Raw genomic sequence first — 19224 nt, 5'->3', positions numbered from 1 at the left:
TGATTTTGAATTAACACACATACCGCACACTTTATTATACACACAATTTATGAAGACCATTTTAGCAGAATTACTGTTCAAAATAATCTTATTCAATGTTAAAGAAAATGGTTTTCACTGCAATTGTGCTGTAATGATTTTCATAAAAGGCCAAAGGATTTAAAAGGTCATCAGATTTGCGATGCCACTTTTAACCTCTTTGAAGGTAACCTCCTTAAACCTGTGATTTGCACGACAGCAGAAAATAATGTCCGAGCTGCTGTTATAGAAAATCAATCAACAATGTTTGACCAATTACAATTACAATTACAATCAAGAATTCAACAGTTGGAGATGTGTGTGTGTGTGTGTGTGTGTGTGTGTGTGTGTGTGTATAATTTTATCATGTGTTAGATGATATCATTATATAGGGTCAGGGGTCATCCTCAAGTTCCAACTTATCCATCTTCAGACACACAGTGATAGCTATAGCACTAACTCCATTGTGCTGCATGAATTGGCATGATTTTTGAGGGTATTTTCTATTCTGATTAACTTAATTGGATGCTGTAACTGAAAGCACAGGCGACTGCTTTAAGACTACACAAAAAAATTCATTAAACTGCAGCGGCCTGCATAAAAAAGCCGAACGTTTCTTGGGTTCTATGTCAGACTCGAGTACAATGTGTTTCAATGAGAGGAAAGATTAGCGCTCATTGGACACTAACATGGAGGGTGAATGGGAGTGTGGGCAGGTGGGTTTTGCATGAAAACTGTAAAATAAATAAATAAATCAATAGAATAAAAAACATTTTATCGGACAGTGCACTCTATCTTTGTCCCACCTGGAAGCATGGCTTCTCCTTATAATTATTGGGAGATCTCGTAAAGGGGCGGAACCTCATAATTAACAACATCTATCCAATTGAAGAGTATTCTTACGCCAGATCCACCACGACTCTGACAAAGATGAAGCGGAAAGTAGGTTGAATTACTTGAATTACTTTTCAGCAGTGTGCGCTGGTGCCATCTGGTGGTCAAAATGGTGACCTGCAGATAGTAGCCTAGTCTACTCCTATTGGTTTTGGGTTCCATCTTTCTGAGTCAACTGGTAAAATGAATTAAAGCGGTGTAATTATTAATAAAGAAGCTCACTGTGTCATAGGAAGATGTCATCTCAGGAAGCAGCTAAAATACTTACAAACTCCACAAATCCAACATCATCGACAACAATCATTAGTAATAATTTAAGTGCAGTACGAGTGAAGGAGGAACCACCTGATTAAGGCAGTTACTATTCTTTAAGGTACATTTATTTTTTATTTCCAAGGATATTTCTACATTCTACACGTGGTGGATCTTCAAGTGTCGGCTGTCTGAAGGCGGATGTCACCGTGTTGTACAGAATGTGGAGAGATATTACAGTAGCAGCGATCCTCATGTTACTGACAGGTAAACTCTTCAAATATTTCAGCTCTTTCTACTGTTTTTATGTGCTGTTGTGTCTCTACTGCAACAGTTCAGAAAAGTCTTCAACAGGTCTGTGTGTTCGGAAGTATTTTTTTTTTTTTATCGATTTCATTCCTTTGCAAGAATTTGTAGGATTTTATAGAGTAAAAGACAAGAGATATAGTGCAAGATAGCTGAATAAATTCTTGCAACCGATTTACACATATCAAATCATATATATGTGAATACAATAATGACCTGTGCCTTTATCTGTGTGAGTTTATTTGTTCTGTTAATTCTATAATTCCAGATTGAGTCCCGTATTCTGTCATCATTTCTTATATCACTGACTCACTCACGACGTGTGACAGCAGCAGCAGCAGTGTGTGTGTGTGTGTGTGTGTGTGTGTGTGTGTAAATGATGAGTTCAGACAGGTATTTGTATTAGAGATAGGCTGGACATTTGACTATAGCCTCAAGGAAGCTTTCATTACTAAGGTTATCAAGTACCAACAGCTCTTGAATAACATCTCAGAACAGCTACAAGCGTAGACTTTTGGAGGTCTTATATGGCAGCCTAGGACATGTCTGTACAATGGTCAACAGGGGCGTAAAGCTAGTAGGGGTGCCTATAAAGACAGCTAAACAGCTAGCTGAGAACCATCTTGTATGGAGAAGGTGCTGCTATTTATACCCTTGACCATCTCAGTACAGTCCATGATTTAGCTGTAGAATGGTGGATTTTTCTGTGTTCTGCATCTCTATTATTTATGTACTGTATTACTGCTTTGTTAGGTGGCTATTAATAAATTTTTTAAATGTGTGTGTGTGTGTGTGTGTTCCAGGAGTTCAGGCTCAGTACAGTGTAACTCTCTCTTCTCAGAGTCTCTGTGTTGTTACTGGATCTACAGTAAAAATCCCCTGTACATTTACACCTGATCACTCCAGTGTCAGACAGAGAGAGTGGTATCGAGTCCAGAGCTCTGAAGGAGAACCACGAGACCTGAGGAAAGATGCACAATACTCAGGACGAGTGTCTGTAAGAACAGTGATGTCTGACTGTGAGCTGACAGTGAGGAATATGAGTGTCAGTGACTGGATATCAGCCTCATCTGGAGTTCCTCTGACTGTTACAGGTAACACACATACACACGCAATCACCATTATATATGTAGTACTACATAATATGCATTTCAGGTATGTAGTAATCACAGAATTTTGGTATTTGATGTGAATTGTGTGTAGACTTGCAGGTGAAGGTGGATCCTAACACTGTAGGACAGAGAGAAGTGAAACTGACCTGTAGCGCCACCTGCAGCCTCAGCACGTACCGTTTCTACTGGTACAGGAATGGCCATTACATCAGACATACCTATGACACCTCCACTGTGCTGGACTCCACCCATCCATCTAATGTGGGCAGCTACTCCTGTAAAGTGTATGAGAGTGAACTCCGCTCTCCTCCAGTGTATAGGTATCAGAGTCAGTCTGGCCTTTAGCATCAAACCTCTGCTGATAATTAAGCATTTAAGCAACTTTTAACTCATTAACAAATTACTGTAATATTTTATATAATAGAACAGTTATTCTACAACATTTTACTGAAGTGAAAGTGGCTCAGCATATTTTTGAAAAGAAACATTTGGTTTCAACATTTTGGTTTCAACCAGCGCACACTGCTGAAAACTAATTCAAGTAATTCAACCTACTTTCTGCTTCATCTTTGTCAGGGTCATGGTGGATCTGGCGTAAGAATACTCTTCAATTGGATGGATGTTGTTAATTATGAGGTTCCGCCCCTTTACGAGATCTCCCAAACATTATAAGGAGAAACCATGCTTCCAGGTGGGACAAAGATAGAGTGCACTGTCCGATAAAATGTTTTTTATTCTATTTATTTATTTATTTATTTTTACAGTTTTCATGCAAAACCCACCTGCCCACACTCCCATTCACCCTCCGTGTTAGTGTCCAATTGAGTTAGTGCTATAGCTATCACTGTGTGTCTGAAGATGGATAAGTTGGAACTTGAGGATGACCCCTGACCCTAGTATTAGTTTAATAGTACCCTAGAGCTCCCAGCCTTTTGAAGGAACAGAGACAGATGAAACAAAAGAGAAGCAAAAAAAACGTAAATCAGGACACATAATGTACACAGGAATGTAGTGTAAGAATTGGGTGGTAATCACACTCGAATGTCTGTTCTCATTTTTTTTTAAAAAAGAGGAAAAAACTAAGCTGAAATAGTATGTTGTGGAAACACAATGCTGTGGTAAGTGCATTTCTCAACTTCCATGACATTACTGCTAGTGTCATAAAGAACCTCATAGCCTTTTACAAGTGCAGAACACGTGAAGGAGGAACAGACTGATTAAGACTTTCAGTAAATAGTACGACAGTAAGATGGATATTTTTGTCCAGTAGTCAACATTTTTTGGATCTTCACGTGTCAGCTGTCTGAAGGCTGAAGTATTACATTAGCAGCGATCCTCACGCTACTGACAGGTAAACTTTTAAGATATTTCAGCTCTTTGTGCTGTTTTTCCATGGTGTTGTGTCACTACCACAACAATTCAGAAAAGCCCTCAACATGTCTGTGTGTTTGGAAGTATTTTTTTTTAAAATAAATTTGACAACATTTGTAGGATCTAGTAGAGTAAAAGATGAGCATTTTAGAGCAAGAAACAAAATAAATTCTTGCAACTGATTAAAAATCTTTCTAAATTTATAGATATCAAATCACCTATCTAATGTAATCATATCTTGCGGTTTGTTTTTTTGTGTAAGTTTCTGTGTGTGCGTGTGTTGTATTTCGAAGGTCTTCATGAAAATGTACTGAGGAAATGTATTATTAATTGTTTAGAAGGTCATTAAGTAAAAGTACAACTACTCAATTTGAATAATATTCAGGTAAAGTATAAATATGGTGAAATAATACGTATAGTAAACGTATAGTAACAAAATACAAATGCTCAAGTGTTTTACACCGCTGCTTAGGCAGAATCTCTATCAGTGCTAAGGAAAGGGGTTTCATGGGCATTTCTCCTCCCCTGCCTCCACTTTAAGGTACACTGAATGTAAAGGAGCGTTCCCTCATTCCCAATACAACTAAACCACAGATGTTCTATACAATTTTATTTGTGTAGGACTTTTAGACATTGTCACAAAGCAGCTATAGAGAAATATTTCTCATTTGTAAGTCGCTTCGGATAAAAGCGTCTGCTTAATGAATAAATATAAATGAATAAATGAATAAATTGATCTCTAGAAAAAAATAAACCTTAAGAGGAACCAGACTCCAAATGGACCCCATCCTCTTCTGGGTGACACCGGATGGTGCGATTATAAATCAGGACACTATGAAGGTGTGGAAGAGTAAAGACAAAGAGCAGGAAGTATGTGGAAATTATGCTCAGTATGAGCATCGTAGCCTGATGACATGATAAAAGCAGCAGTTCTTAGATGCATGTACAGATCTACAGGATGCACATGAGATTATCTATTGATGAATGGGTTGGATTTGGACATAAGCTGTTTTTGGGAAGTATAATCTGGGTAGATTGCTATATCTTTAACAGTCTACCCAGATTGAATCACACGGTTAGTTACAGTGCTGTGATTCAATGATGATGTTATCATCTAACACATGATAAAGTTATACACACACCCACGCACACATATCTCCAAGTGTTGAATTCTTGATTGTAATTGGTCAAACATTGTTGATTGATTTTCTATAACAGCAGCTCTGACATTATTTTCTGCTGTCGTGTAAATCACAGGGTTATATTAATGCACTAGTTCTAATGCATTTGTGTTATGGTGTATATGAGAAAGAAGCTAAAAGTGAGCTAAAAGCATTTAAGTATGAAGATTGGGCCACATTTTCTATGATGAACAGAGATTGACTCATGATTTCCTTTTATTTCACAACGGTCATTACATCACTGTTCACTTCCACAAAGAAAACTTTACAAAAAAAGACCCAAAGTAGGTAAGAGAAAGCTGTCTCTACTTTCAGGTTATTGTAAATATAAATGTCATCATGATGCCATGTACGATTTCACAGAAATTATTATATAAAGACAAGAACACCTGTACATATTGATATAAATTGTGTTTCTAGTGTTCGCTGTGTTCTTCAGGGCTCTAAGTGGTACTATGGACGTTGGATCCAGAAAGCTGCTGCTGCTGATCCTGTTGTTGAATATTACAGGTAGGGTTGCTGTATTTGTTCAGTATTAAGATGAACCCGCGTCTGATATCCTGTCTGCAATCCTTTGGCCTTTTATGAAAATCATTACAGCACAATTGCAGTGAAAACCATGTTCTTTAACATGGGATAAAATTATTTTGAACAGTAATTGTGCTATTCTGGCCTTCATATTTTTTTTATAATAAAGTGTGCTGTATGTGTGTTAATTCAAAATCAAACTGTATTCATGAGACACACAACCGTACGACGTGCAGTGAAATGATTTTCTCGACTGTATATAGAAATTTGCATTCTAGAAAACAATATAAAATATTGAAATATAATAAAATTTTGAAATATAATACGGGATAGAAAGATCGGTGGCAGAAACACTACGTGTGTATTCGAATATATTTTGCACAAAGTGCAGTATATATGCAGTTTTTTTGTGCAAAATAACACTGTGCAATATCAGGTTGTGGGTATTGTGCACACAAGCCCAAGCTCTAGTCCTTGGTGCTGTCCTGGTTGAGTTTCCAAATGGCATGTGGGAAGAAGCTCCTCCTCATTCTCTCTGTGTTGGCCTTCAGGGAGCAGAAGCTCTTCCTTGACCGCAACAGGGAGAAGAGTCCATTGTTGGACTCTTGACTCTTGACAAGTCCTCAGATGGCTGAGGTCCTTCACTATCACTGGTGGGAGCAGTGGTAGCTTGATGGTTAAGGCTCGGGGTTACTGATCAGAAGGTCGGGGGTTCAAGCCCTAGGAAGTGGTCAAGCTGCCAGTGTTGGAGCTGCCTTGAGCTCGGTAATCCTCTTTGGTCCAAGGGCGTTGTATCATGGCTGACCCTGCACTCTGACCCCAACCTCCTTACATGCTGGGATATGTGAAGAAAAAAGAATTTCACTGTGACCAATAAAAACTCATCATCATCATCTTCCTGGCATCTAGCACCACTTATTGTAGATAGACTGTAGGTGAGGGAGCTCACTGCAGATGGTGCACTCAGCCGATCGCACCACTTTCTGGAGAGGCCTGCTTGGTGCCGTTCCCAAGCCAGGTTCTCATCAAGATGCTTGTAAAAGTTCCTTAGCACCTTAGAGGGCAGTTTGAAGTCTCTTAAGCTTCTAAAGTGGTAAAGACATTGAAGGGCTTTCTTCACCAATGTGTTAATGTGACAGGACCATGAGAGGTCACACCCTGCATGATGTGAACACCAAGGTCGCAAAAACTGTCCACTCTCTCCATTGGGGTCCTGTTGATCTAAAAGTGGTTGTAGCTCCTTTCCTGTTTCATGCTGAAGTCCTGAAGTCTTGATGATGTTCAGGAGGAGGTTGCTCTCCTGGCACTAGTTCTCAAGGCTTTTAATCTCCTCCAGGTGGGTCTTCCCATTGTAATCAGAAATCAGGCCCACCACAACGTCAGCAAACTTGACAACGGTGGTAAAGTTGGAAGTCCCCACACAGTCATACAGTCTGTGTACAAGCGGTACAGCAGAGGGCTCATGACACAACCCTAGGGGTCTTCACGTACAGATGAGGGAGGGTGAGACATGTCTGGGAGACACATTTCAGGGGTGTTTAAACCCAGAATTCACCTTGTAGCTACACCACAGCTGCTGAGACTGGTTATACAATGTTTAGTGGTATAATTCATCATTATTCACCAAACCTTACACGTGATATCAGTAAGGGTTCACAGTGACAATAAAACAAACATCCCAAACTGTTAAAACTGTTAGGCCTATAAACATTACATTCCCTCACCAGCCTTTTTTTCTGTCTCTTGAAGTTAATGTCAGAAAAATGCAGCTTGTCATGTTACTGAGAAACCACAAAGCCGTGTCAGAAAACATGATCTTCAAAGTTACAGCTTTACCTCTGACTAAAGCATGCACACTGATGACTTCTTCCAAAAATGCTTAGTAACCATCTCCTCAAAACTTCACCTTATCAAAAATTGCACTCATTGTTAAAATCTGTTTACATGGTGCGCCTGTGATACAAGTCCTAAGGAAATGTAAAAGTCCTACTAAAGAAACGAGAACGTATTAGAAAGAGTGCATTAACATAAACCTGATTTAGCTTACAGCGGGCGCGACTGTCAGAACTGCTGTTCGAGAAAATGAACCAGATTTGAGAATTCAGCTGAGAAGTGGTAAAAGTCTGATAGTAAGAATCTCTTAAAGGAAACTGTGATCATTACAAATATGAAGCTGTTTTATTGTCTTTTAATATCTGATATTAACAATTCAGTTTCAGTATCAGGTATCCAGCACGTGAAGGTGTCATGCCATCCTGAGAAGATCTGTGCTCTGAGGGAGTCATCTGTGAACCTGACCTGCTCTTACTCAAATATCACCATCATCACTGGCTTCTGGTTCAGCCTAAAGGACAAAGCTAAATGGAGGAAGGAGGAACATCCAGAGGATTTAGCTTTAGACTCAGACTACGCAGGACGTGTGAGCTACACAGAGATGACAAACTTCAGCTCGACTCTTACAATAACAGACCTGAGAGAGAGAGACTCAGGGGAATATCGCCTCGTGTTCATTATGGATAAAGGATTGAAATATCTGAACTCAGCTGAAGTTACTCTAACAGTTAAAGGTAACAGAGCAGCTAGTCTGTAATAACCCGTGCTGTTATACACGTCTGTGTTCGAACATTCACCTTTATCTTCATTTAGACCTGCAGGTGACCCACGACTCCACACAACAAGTTCTCACCTGCCGCACTTCCTGTCCTCTGACCTCTACTGTTCACCGGTACTACTGGTACAAAAATCAACAATACTTAGAGAAATACAAAGACAACATGGGAACTTTCCCTTTAAGTAAAGCTGAAGAAGGCAGTTACTCCTGCTCTGTTCACGGCCATAATGATATTCTCTCTCTTCCACTGTGTGAGTATTCATTTGGCTTCATGATGTAATGGAGGGTCTCTTGATTTCAGTGTTGGGAAAGAAGTTAATGCAAGCTCAAAAACTCACTAGAAGTCACCAGATGATGTCATAGAACAATTTACATATTCACTGATTCGTCAAGATCATTTGAATATCAAAACATCTTACATGAAGAAGGAAGATTTTCTGATGAATATAATAGTTTTATCTGAATAGAAAATAATAGATTATAACTTTTATTATTTCTTTCTTCATGGCATCACAAACTAACTACAGTACATATTTACAAAATTCTATCATTTCTATCTATCACTACACATTCAGGTTTTATACACTGGTGGTGAGTCGAGTGAACCTGCTCTCTCAACTCTCAGAAATTCCCTGTTTTTCTTTATTATAAGTGATCTAAAATAATCAGTCAAATCTAGTCTCTCTTCAGAACTGAAACACTGATGTTACCAAAATAGTTTTAAATCAACTTCAAATAAAACCTTCCAATGACCTGTTACCATTTCAGGTGCTGGCAGGAGCTGTTGGAGTGTGACCTACAGAGACAAAAGAGTCTGTGCTTTGGAAGGGTCTTCAGTGGAGTTTGCTGGAAGTTACTCACATCCCAGTGATCTGAGTGTTAGAGAAGTATTCTGGTTTTATTTTCAGCGTGGTAAAGACTTCCAGGACCTGAAGCAGGAAACACAGTTTACTAATCGAGTTGAATATGTGAAACAAGACAAAAGCAGCACTTTGAGAATGAAAAACCTGACAAAGAAAGACTCTGGAGAATATCAACTTAGATTCCTTACTAATGATGGTAAAGGATTCTCTGGTAAACCTGGAGTGATTCTGAGTGTTACAGGTAATATCCTACACTGAACTGTCTCTAGTTCTGGTCTCTCTGTATCGATGTAAATCTGTTAAATCACTTTCCTTTATTTTTTGCACATTCAGATCTGCAGGTAAGAGCGAGTCCCTCTGCAGTGGCATCAGAAGGACAGACTACAGTAACGCTGAGCTGCATCACCTCCTGCACTCTGTCTAACAACCCCACTTACATGTGGTACAAGAACGGACAGCCTGTTACTGACAAACTCACCAAACACAACAAGCTCTACCTGATCTCCAGTGAAGATGCAGGAACCTACTCCTGTGCTGTGAGAGGACGTGAGGATCTCCACTCGCCTGAACTAACTGTGACATGTGAGCCACAAAACCCAGTCATTATATTAATGTATCGGGTTGTGATAGCTCAGGTTCAATCCTCAGCACTGACAGAGAGCAGCTTTTAGTCCTCAACTGCTCAGCTTTATGCTTGGATTGGATTTTTCTTCACTTGTAAGTCACTGTGGATTAAAGTATCAGCCAAATAAGTAAATGTGAAAATCCAGAGGTGTTTGTGAGACACAATGCACAGTGTAATCTTTTACACCACGCTGCTGTTGAATTCTCCATTCAGATTGTTCAGGTGTTGATTAATATTCTGTAACAGCAGTTCCAGCTGCAAAACAAATACCAGGATTATATTAATGAGCTCGTTCGGATTTCATGATCATTTCTATAGTAACAGCTCAGTCACAGGGGCTCCACGTAAACAGATTATTCAGAGTGTGTAATTGTTGATATGGTGAAGTTTTCGTCTTCAGGACACAGACATTTGTGCTTTGCAGATTCCTGGTCACATGACAAGCTGACTTAATTTTATTAACGTCAAGTGAGATATAAAACATGAGGCAGGTGAGGGAACGACTGGAATGACTATTTATAGGTGCTGTAAGTAATTACTGGCCGAGTGTTTTAGTATCAGAGGAATGAAACACTGACGTACACGAGTCCACATCCACAAGGTCAGTGGGGAAGCGTTCCTGTAACTCAGTACTATCCTATAGACATCTAAATGGGAGTAATTAGGTATTTAATTATTTTATTATTTTTATTTTATTTATGTTTGACCATATACAGACCACATCAGCATTTTTGTGAGACCCAGAATGGCCGTAACCTAAGCCCTTCACTAACTTAAGCCCTTTACTAACCTAGCCCTTCATTAGTAATCACTAGTGAAGAAGTGTCCTAGAATTTAGGGGAGAGAGCCCTCTTAAGGTGGTCTGGGCAATTCTTAGAGAAATACAGAGACGAGGTGGAAACTTTCCCTTTAAGAAATGCAGTAGAAGGCAGTTACTCCTGCTCGGTTCTCTCTCTTCCACTGTGTGAGTATTCATTAAGCCTCATCGTGTAATGGAGGGTCTCTTGATTTCAGTGTTGGGAAGTTATTTAATACAAGCTCAAAAACTCACTAGAAGTCACCAAATGATGTCATAGAACAATTTCCCTATAAACTGAATCGTCAAGATTATTTACAAGATCATCTTACATGAAGAAGGAGATTTTCCTGAAGAATAGAATAATTTTATCAGAATAGAAAATAATAAATTATAACATTTTTATTTCTTAAATAAGTCTTTGTTTATGACAACACAAACTATGTATTTTTAAAATACTATAATTTCTGTCCGTCACTACATACAGTATTCAGGTTTTATACACTGGTGGTGAGTCGAGTGAACCTGCTCTCTCAACTCTCAGAAATTCACTGTTTTTCTTTATTATGAGTCTCAAAGAGTTTTAAAAAAAATCACCAAATCCAGTGACAGATTCATAAGTAAGCAGTGAAAATCTAGTGCTGTTGTGGATTCTGAAAGAGTCTGTCTTCAGGACTGAAACACTGATGTTACCAAAATACTTTTAAATCAACTTCAAATAAAACCTTCCAATGACCTGTTACCATTTCAGGTGTTGGCAGGAGCTGTTATAGTGTGACCTACAGAGACAAAAGAGTCTGTGCTGTGGAAGGGTCTTCAGTGGAGTTTGCTGGAAATTACTCACATCCCAGGTATCTGAGTGTTAGAAAAGTATTCTGGCATTATATTCAGCATGGTAAAGTCTTCCAGGGCCTGAAGCAGGAAACACAGTTTACTAATCGAGTTGAATATGTGAAACAAGACAAAAGCAGCACTTTGAAAATGAAAAACCTGACAAAGAAAGACTCTGGAGAATATCAACTTAGATTCCTTACTAATGATGGTGAAGGATTCTCTGCTGAACCTGGAGTGATTCTGGGTGTTACAGGTAATGTCCTACACTGAACTGTCTCTAGTTCTGGTCTCTCTGTATCGATGTAAATCTGTTAAATCACTTTCCTTTATTTTTTGCACATTCAGATCTGCAGGTAAGAGCGAGTTGCTCTGCAGTGGCATCAGAAGGACAGACTACAGTAACGCTGAGCTGCATCACCTCCTGCACTCTCTCTAACAACCCCACTTACATGTGGTACAAGAACGGACAGCCTGTTACTGACAAACTCACCAAACACATCAAGCTCTACCTGAACTCCAGTGAAGATGCAGGAAACTACTCCTGTGCTGTGAGAGGACGTGAGGATCTCCGCTCTCCTGAACTAACTGTGACATGTGAGCCACAAAACTCAGGTAGGTCGGGTTCAGTCTCAGCACTGCCTGAGAGCAGCTATCAGTCTTCAACTGCTCAGCTTTATGCTTGGATTGGATTTTGAACACCACATGCCTTTTTGTGCTGCTCCACTCACATTAGCACAATATGTTAATAACAACGGTGCAGAAATGTGATCAAACTGGCTTGCATTCAATCCAAATAGCAAAACAGCGTCATTAACTGGCAAATTATGCTTAGCACTGGCACACAAAATAGAGCCTCATCATGCTCATGATTTATTTCTCAGAGAATTCCAGAGTGTTAAAGGTCATCATGGTGGGCCTGGCTGTCTTCCTGGCAGTAACACTCCTCTCAGGAGCTCTGTGGATGTGGTATGTAAAATGTAATGAATATGTTTTTAACATAATTTACACATAAATAATCATTTGAACTAGCATGAGCATGTACTTGATGTTTCTCAGGAAGAGGAAGTCGAGCTCAGATAATGGCCACAGCAGCACTGGTGAGAGCGGACAGGTGAGTGTTTCCTGTTATCATTTCAGATGTTGGAAGCAGCTGTTGGAGTGTGACCTACAGAGACAAAAATGTCTGTGCTTTGGAAGGGTCTTTTGGAAGGAAGTTACTCACATCCCAGTGTATCTGATCTTCAATTCTCTCAGAGTGTTCCAAAGCCTGGAGATGACACATACACAGCACTGAACCCCATGAATACGTCCCCAGATTATGACACTCTGCAAGTACGTATATAGTCTTTGTGTGTGTGTGTGTGTGTGTGTGTGTGTGTGTGTGCGTGTGTGTTTAGTTGTCTAAACACTTATTTCCCCCCTAGAACATTCAGGACTCTGCCAGTGACACTTACACAACTCTGAACCCTGCAACCACGTCCTCTGATTATGATACGCTGAGGGTAAGTCTGTAGTGTATGTGTGTGTATGTGTGTGTGTGTGTATGAGAGAGAGAGAGAGAGAGAGAGAGAGAGAGAGAGAGAGGCATCCAGGATTTAGGAGAAGTTTGATGTTCCATATGCAGAAGATTAATGACGTCCACACACAAAGTCATCAATCCAAAAATCAGAAACGCCAGGCGAGAAACATCACACACAATCAGGGCAAATCCAAACCGGAGGAAGTCAAAATCCTGTACATGACGAGACCAACAATAGGTCAAAGCCTCAGAACTTAAAGTGAATGAGGCAAGACTTTACATCGTGCCTCATTATGAATATCTGACGAATGTTGTGTGTAAATATTTGCATAAGTCAAGTCCAAGTAAACATTTATTTCATATTCACAAAAAAATGAAGCTATTTTTTGCACTCGTGTGTATTTTGACGAAGGTGAACCACCTGTAGCATGCAAAGCACTTTCCCGACACAGCTCATTTACATATAGTAACGCCCACAAACCTCCATAAAAGATAAAGCACACAGAGATCTGGAAGTGCAAAATGACAATAAAACAGCTAAGGGTTTATATCTCTACACAGACAGAGCAGCGTCCTCCTTTTATACAGCAACATTACTTTCATCTTAACTCAGGGTCTGGTCTGATTTGTCTTTAGTTATGGATTTGTGTTGGCTTGCTTTCTTTAATTCTTTTTTTTCTTTAAATAATTAATATGTTCATAAATATGAATCAACTGGTTTCCACGAAATGTTCTTTAAATTAGTGTGTAATTAAAATACAGGGTTTTAGCTGATCTGGAAATCTTACTCTCTGACCTAGTGATCGAGTACGAGGAGAAGTTTTTGAGAGAGATTACAAAGCACTTCTGTAAATCGCTCTGGATAAGGGCGTCTGATAAATAATTCAAACTTGTATATTATATATTTATATACATAATCTGTATATAAAAGTGTAATAATCCATGACAGTTATATGGTTTGAAGTCGATTGAGCGTGACATTAGTTTGTTATTTTTTGTGAGTAAATTGTGATGTTATAGTGTATAATGTGATGATGTGTGTGTGTTGATGATTTTTTTCAGGGTGTGGCTCCTCGACTCAGTGAGGAGAAGTACTCCAGAACTGCAGAATGAGAACGAACAGTTGAGTTTGGTTAGTGACTTTACATTCAGCATCATGAACAGCACAGGAAGGTGCTCAGGGTGAGAGTTTTAGGATTAGAGTTGAGGATTAGAGTTAAACGGCATTAAGACGTCACAACAAACTAAAGTCTGTCTTAAGTAAGTGTCATTTATTTATGTTATTCAAGCAGCTCCTTTAGTTTCTCAGGTGTCTTTCTGTACATTATAGATATGCTCCGCACTTGTATAGCGCTTTTTATAATCTTAGCAGGTCTCCACTGTTTCTCATTCACCCATTCACACACACACCAGAGCTGCCACGCAAGGCGCTAGCCAGCCATCCGGTTAAACTTGGGGTTCAGTGTCTCGCCCAAGGACACTTCGTCATGTGGAGTCATGTGGGCCAGGAATCGAACCTCCAACCCTACGATTAGTGAACAACCCGCTCTTATATATTTTATAATATGGAGCTTTTCCCTTCACTCTTGACTGACCTCTGTTAATCTCTGTTCATGCTAACATCGGATTTAATCACTTAAATATTAATCAATCAGTCAATTCTGATCTGATCCTTAAATTTCTTGTAACTTTCTTTTTTATTCATTTAGCGAAACATTTCTACAACTTTCTTTTCTGTCATCTGATCCAGTATTTGTCATTTTCATGTGTTGTAAACTGCAGTGAAAAGCTGGATAATGATGATGATCATTAATAATGATGTAAGGAACACCAGCTTCCATCGAGATGAATTCTGCTATGTCTCATTCGTTACTGTCCAATGCTTCAAATGTTTTATGTACAAAATTACAAAATTAACATTGTCCTTATGAGCTTTTACATGGCTGAACGCTGCACACCGATTCAAAACCATAATAAACTTTTAAACAACTTAAACACGCAGTAGAACACTTTTTACATAATGTATAGAGCAGGTAGATCAGGGTCATCTGTTAATCAATCACACAGGTCTTCAACAGTAAAACCAGTAAAACATCTGTACATATTTTATTTCTAAAATGAAGTTTAATATTGACCTGGATAAATAAGTACTGCGTGACTGTTTGAGTGAAAATAGGATTAACGTACTGTACGTTACGTACAATCATTGTTGTTTGCCACCAAATAATGAACAATAAACACTGAATGGCCATTTGATTGAAACTAAAGCGTGGTGTCGGTCTTTTGCACAGTGCTGTACATGCGTAAAGCGTTCACAGGGCATCACAAATGCAGTCTTCTGGGCTCCGAATCTAACAGAAGAGGACAGAAGGACAGCTGCTCAAACACCAGTGAACTGTAGTTCATGTTCCAAACCTTACACAGGACACATTAGGGTACAACTTTACATTACTTGCATTATACGGCACAGACTTGGCATGGGGATCACCCACAATGCTTTGCTGATGGTTGATGATTTTGATTTTGCTGCAAAGAGAAGTGCTGTTGTGGAACTGATGTCCACTGACTCTAGGGGGTCAAACAGGGAACCACATAGTGCCAGGGGTAAATCCAGTGAGGAGGCCATTGCTTAGGAGTAAGCCTCGGAGGATACACACACTTCATTATGCATGAGGATGAGCCCTTCATTTTATTATTATTATTATTATTATTATTATTATTATTATTATTATTATTGTTGTTGTTGTTGTTGTTGTTGTTTAAGATTAACAAGGGTAACAAGGGTCTAGTGGACTGAAAATGTTTTTGGTTCATACTTGATTAAAATCCTACAAAAATATCCACACACTAATATTTCAAGTCTCTATTCTTTTTGAATTCCAATAAATCTGGAGTATGAGGGATTTTTATTTATTTATTTTAATTTACTAAGTGACTTAGGACTGCACCTAGCTGTTTACCTTTACAACAAGGCTCTGCCATTGTGCTGGCCGGGTTAATAAATTGAAGAATGTGGAACACATGTTGGCGATCTTCACCCTGATGTGACCGCGTCCATGCTCTTGGAGAAATTCAGCTCTGTGGGACGGGTTCACTCTCTCCGCCTCTGCCAGAACAAGAGAACAAGAAGCAAAGATTGCTCCTCCCGGATCTGCCGCTGTGGTGCTGAAGAGACAGCTCCGTTTCAGCGCCACCAATGTTTTGGACAGCCGGAGAGCGCGTGGCTGACTAAATTCCCTAAAGCTTTTATCAACTTTCAACATCAGGCAACACAAACATATCTAACACACCTTAACAGTATTCCCTACACACTCCCTATTTCTTACTGCAATACCAGCAATAACAGGGTTTAGAAAATCTTCAGTATTTACCATATCCTAAAAATGATTTAAATATAAACATATGAACCTGATTTGAAGTCAAAGCAAAGCTTGTTTTTATATGCGTCATAAATATGTGGAATCTATTAGTCATGACAAATTTCAAACCTTCAAATAGCTGAAGCATATGTCATTTTTCTAAACCGTCCCAAGTGACCTGAATTCACCATTTCTACATTTCTATGAAAATGAATAAAGAACTATAATATAAGTTTATAATTGATATATAGCCTGCAAGCGCGCTCTGGAGCTGCTCAATTTTGACATCTTTGGCTAATTGGGCCCGATTTGGACATTTTCATTTGGGGGTGTTCTCACTTTTGTTGCCAGCGGTTTAGACATTAATGGCTGTGTGTTGAGTTATTTTGAGGGGACGGCAAATTTACACTGTTACACAAGCTGTATACTCACTACTTTACATTGTAGCAAAGTGTCATTTCTTCAGTGATGTCACATGAAAAGATTTAATCAAATATTTACAAAAATGTGAGGGGTGTACTCACTTTTGTGAGATACTGTATATATAGAGAGAGTGGTTTTCTCTTCAGAAGCCGACCAGGTAAAATAATAAACAAAAATACCCTCTAACTGTACAGAAAGAAAACTAACTAATCTACAAGAGAAGAAAACAAAAATACACTTTCTTCCCTCACTCCCTAGCTAACCCAAAACAAGGAGAAAAGAAGACTCAACATAAATGGCGTCGACTTCCTACTAACCACTATTAACAGTGCACTGTTTACAAAGGTGACTATTATGGTGTCAGTTAACAAAATAATATATACATATATACACAAGTGTACCACTCGGTTCGTTATGGGGCAGAGCATAAACATAGTCAAAGACAGGCATAAGGTCATACACAGGCGAAACCCAAACACGAAAAGCACTGCTCACTACACGCAAAGCAATGGCAATGATCTGCCCTGGAATTGAGACTGACGAGGCTTAAGTACACGTCCGGAATCGTGCAACCAACCAATCCTCTCGCACAAGGCCAGAGCAGGCGTGGACAAGATGTGATCATCCAGTAGCAAGCCGGAACGTGACGCATGCAGTAGGCGGGGCCTAGAGAAGGAGGAGACAAAAGAAACCCATCCCACCACCGGCATAGACACACAAATGGTACATAGAGCAAACAGAAATACACTGGAGAATGTAACAGGCGGAGCAGGCTTTCTAACCCCTGAAAGAAGCTCTCACCAGTGCCCCAGTACTACATAACCCGGACTGATGCCTCAGAGACCGGGCTGGGCGCCGTCCTCTCGCAGGCTTTCAACGGAGAAGAACACCCGGTCCTCTACATCAGCAGGAAGCTGTCCTTGGCTGAGAGGAAATATGCTGCCATGGAGAGAGAGGCCCTGGCAATAAAGTAGGCCATCGAGGAGTTGCGCTACTACCTGGCAGGTCGACACTTCACTCTGGTGACGGACCACGCACCACTGCAGTGGATGGCCAAGGCCAAGGACACCAATGCCAGGGTAACACGATGGTTCCTTACGCTGCAGGACTTCTCTTACCAGGTTTAACACCGGGCAGGAGCCCGACATAGGACTGCAGATAGCCTCTAATGACACGACGCTCTGTGGGCCAACACACAGCGGCAGTAGGCTCGGAGCTGAGGGGGTGTACTGTGACGACAGGCCGGCGGCCGGTGCACAAACGAGAAAGAACTCTCCTCCCGCGACTGCGCTAGGGTGCTGAAATGACAGCTCTGCTTCAGCACCACCAATGTTTTAGACAGCCGGAGAGTGCGTAGCTGCGAGGCGGGGCCACAGACACACACACAGCTGGCGGCTAATTATCAGCGGGGCCGTCTAGCAGCCGGCGGGAGCGTATAAAAGGGCCCACCTCCTCTAGAAAAGAGAGAGAGGGTTCTCGAAACACAACTAGAGTTATGTTTGGACCGGTACAGCTCCCAGTCCATTGGCAGAAACATCCACTTGAACTGAAAATCTCTGGGAGAAATCAGGACTTTGAAGCACTGGACTGTTACATAAGCTGTCCTTCAGCTGTTGAAATGCCCACTCAGCTTCCTCTGTCCAGGGCACTGGGTTTCGTGCCAACTTTGTGGTGAGGTTGGTCAGGGGTACCGCAACACCAGAGAACTCGGGTAATCAGCTCACCGATTTCCTCCTTGGTGCACTGTTGTGGCCTTATCCAACGAGCATACAGTTCACAACGTGTAGACTGATTGAAAAGTGTTTTAATAAACACGCTGTCCATTCTTGTACCAGATGTAAGTGGGGTTGTTAGACAGAGTGCAGGAGGTGATACAGCTCAGCTTTTACTCCAGTCTGATACTGTAACCTTCATGCATGCAAGTATTAAACTAGGTTTGTTATTATTTTTTTAACTATTTAATTAAAACTGACTTAAATTAATGTGTAATTGTGTGTTATTACCTGTGATGGACAGAGACAGAGTGAAGTTTAAAGTGAATTCTTATACACAGCACGAGAGTGACCCTTGACCTGCACTGACACTACTGTCACACTGTAAGTGAGGCGTTTCCCCTCATCACCAGCAGAGGCAGCACGCTCCTGAATTCTACAGCAACCTCTGACACTTTCGGGCCACTTCCTGATTTTCTGCTATATTAATCTCTCTGAGAGGACACACACACACACACACACACACACACACGCACACATGTACACACGCACACACATGCACACACACATGCACACACACATGCACACACACAAACACACACAAACACACACACAGAAACATGCACACACACACACATACACACTCACACAAGATGTATTAAACACGCTATACTGTATGACTCATGCACTGACCAGCAAGAGCGTAACCACAGCGTAACCACTGCTGCTGCTGTCCTCAGTCACAAATAGCACTCTAGCCAAGAATGTGTGAAAATAACCATAGAAACAGAACTCAACTCTGAAACAGTTCATACTTCAC

At 40.3% G+C, this 19224-nt stretch overlaps 2 protein-coding genes across 2 annotated transcripts; both read left to right on the top strand.

Moving 5' to 3' along the window:
• Positions 1-5006: 5006 nt before the first annotated feature.
• On the top strand, positions 5007-9807 carry LOC128602590 (leucine-rich repeats and immunoglobulin-like domains protein 2). Its single transcript, XM_053616475.1, has 4 exons — positions 5007-5644; positions 7876-8229; positions 9042-9377; positions 9470-9807. Exons 1-4 carry the CDS (start codon positions 5590-5592, stop codon positions 9805-9807), a joined length of 1083 nt encoding a protein of 360 aa, XP_053472450.1. The 5' UTR covers positions 5007-5589.
• A 1341-nt stretch (positions 9808-11148) lies between these two features.
• LOC128602690 (sialoadhesin-like) lies at positions 11149-14432 on the top strand. The gene is made up of 7 exons (XM_053616641.1): positions 11149-11644; positions 11737-12003; positions 12273-12357; positions 12448-12502; positions 12646-12723; positions 12816-12893; positions 13973-14432. The coding sequence occupies exons 1-7, from the start codon at positions 11539-11541 to the stop codon at positions 14021-14023; spliced, it is 720 nt and encodes a 239-aa protein (XP_053472616.1). The 5' UTR covers positions 11149-11538; the 3' UTR covers positions 14024-14432.
• Positions 14433-19224: the final 4792 nt, after the last annotated feature.

The sequence above is a fragment of the Ictalurus furcatus genome, chromosome 27 (genome assembly GCF_023375685.1).
Source record: "Ictalurus furcatus strain D&B chromosome 27, Billie_1.0, whole genome shotgun sequence".
Taxonomy (NCBI): domain Eukaryota; kingdom Metazoa; phylum Chordata; class Actinopteri; order Siluriformes; family Ictaluridae; genus Ictalurus; species Ictalurus furcatus.
This window is presented reverse-complemented; position numbering and strand designations above follow the sequence as displayed.

Coding starts and splice junctions, on each gene's coding strand:
- LOC128602590 (XM_053616475.1), top strand. CDS start 5,590: ATGGACGTTGGATCCAGAAAGCTGCTGCTGCTGATCCTGTTGTTGAAT. Junction 5,645..7,875: donor CCTGTTGTTGAATATTACAG/GTAGGGTTGCTG, acceptor TTAACAATTCAG/TTTCAGTATCAGGTATCCAG. Junction 9,378..9,469: donor AGTGATTCTGAGTGTTACAG/GTAATATCCTAC, acceptor TTGCACATTCAG/ATCTGCAGGTAAGAGCGAGT.
- LOC128602690 (XM_053616641.1), top strand. CDS start 11,539: ATGAAAAACCTGACAAAGAAAGACTCTGGAGAATATCAACTTAGATTC. Junction 12,503..12,645: donor GCACTGGTGAGAGCGGACAG/GTGAGTGTTTCC, acceptor CAATTCTCTCAG/AGTGTTCCAAAGCCTGGAGA. Junction 12,724..12,815: donor CAGATTATGACACTCTGCAA/GTACGTATATAG, acceptor TTTCCCCCCTAG/AACATTCAGGACTCTGCCAG.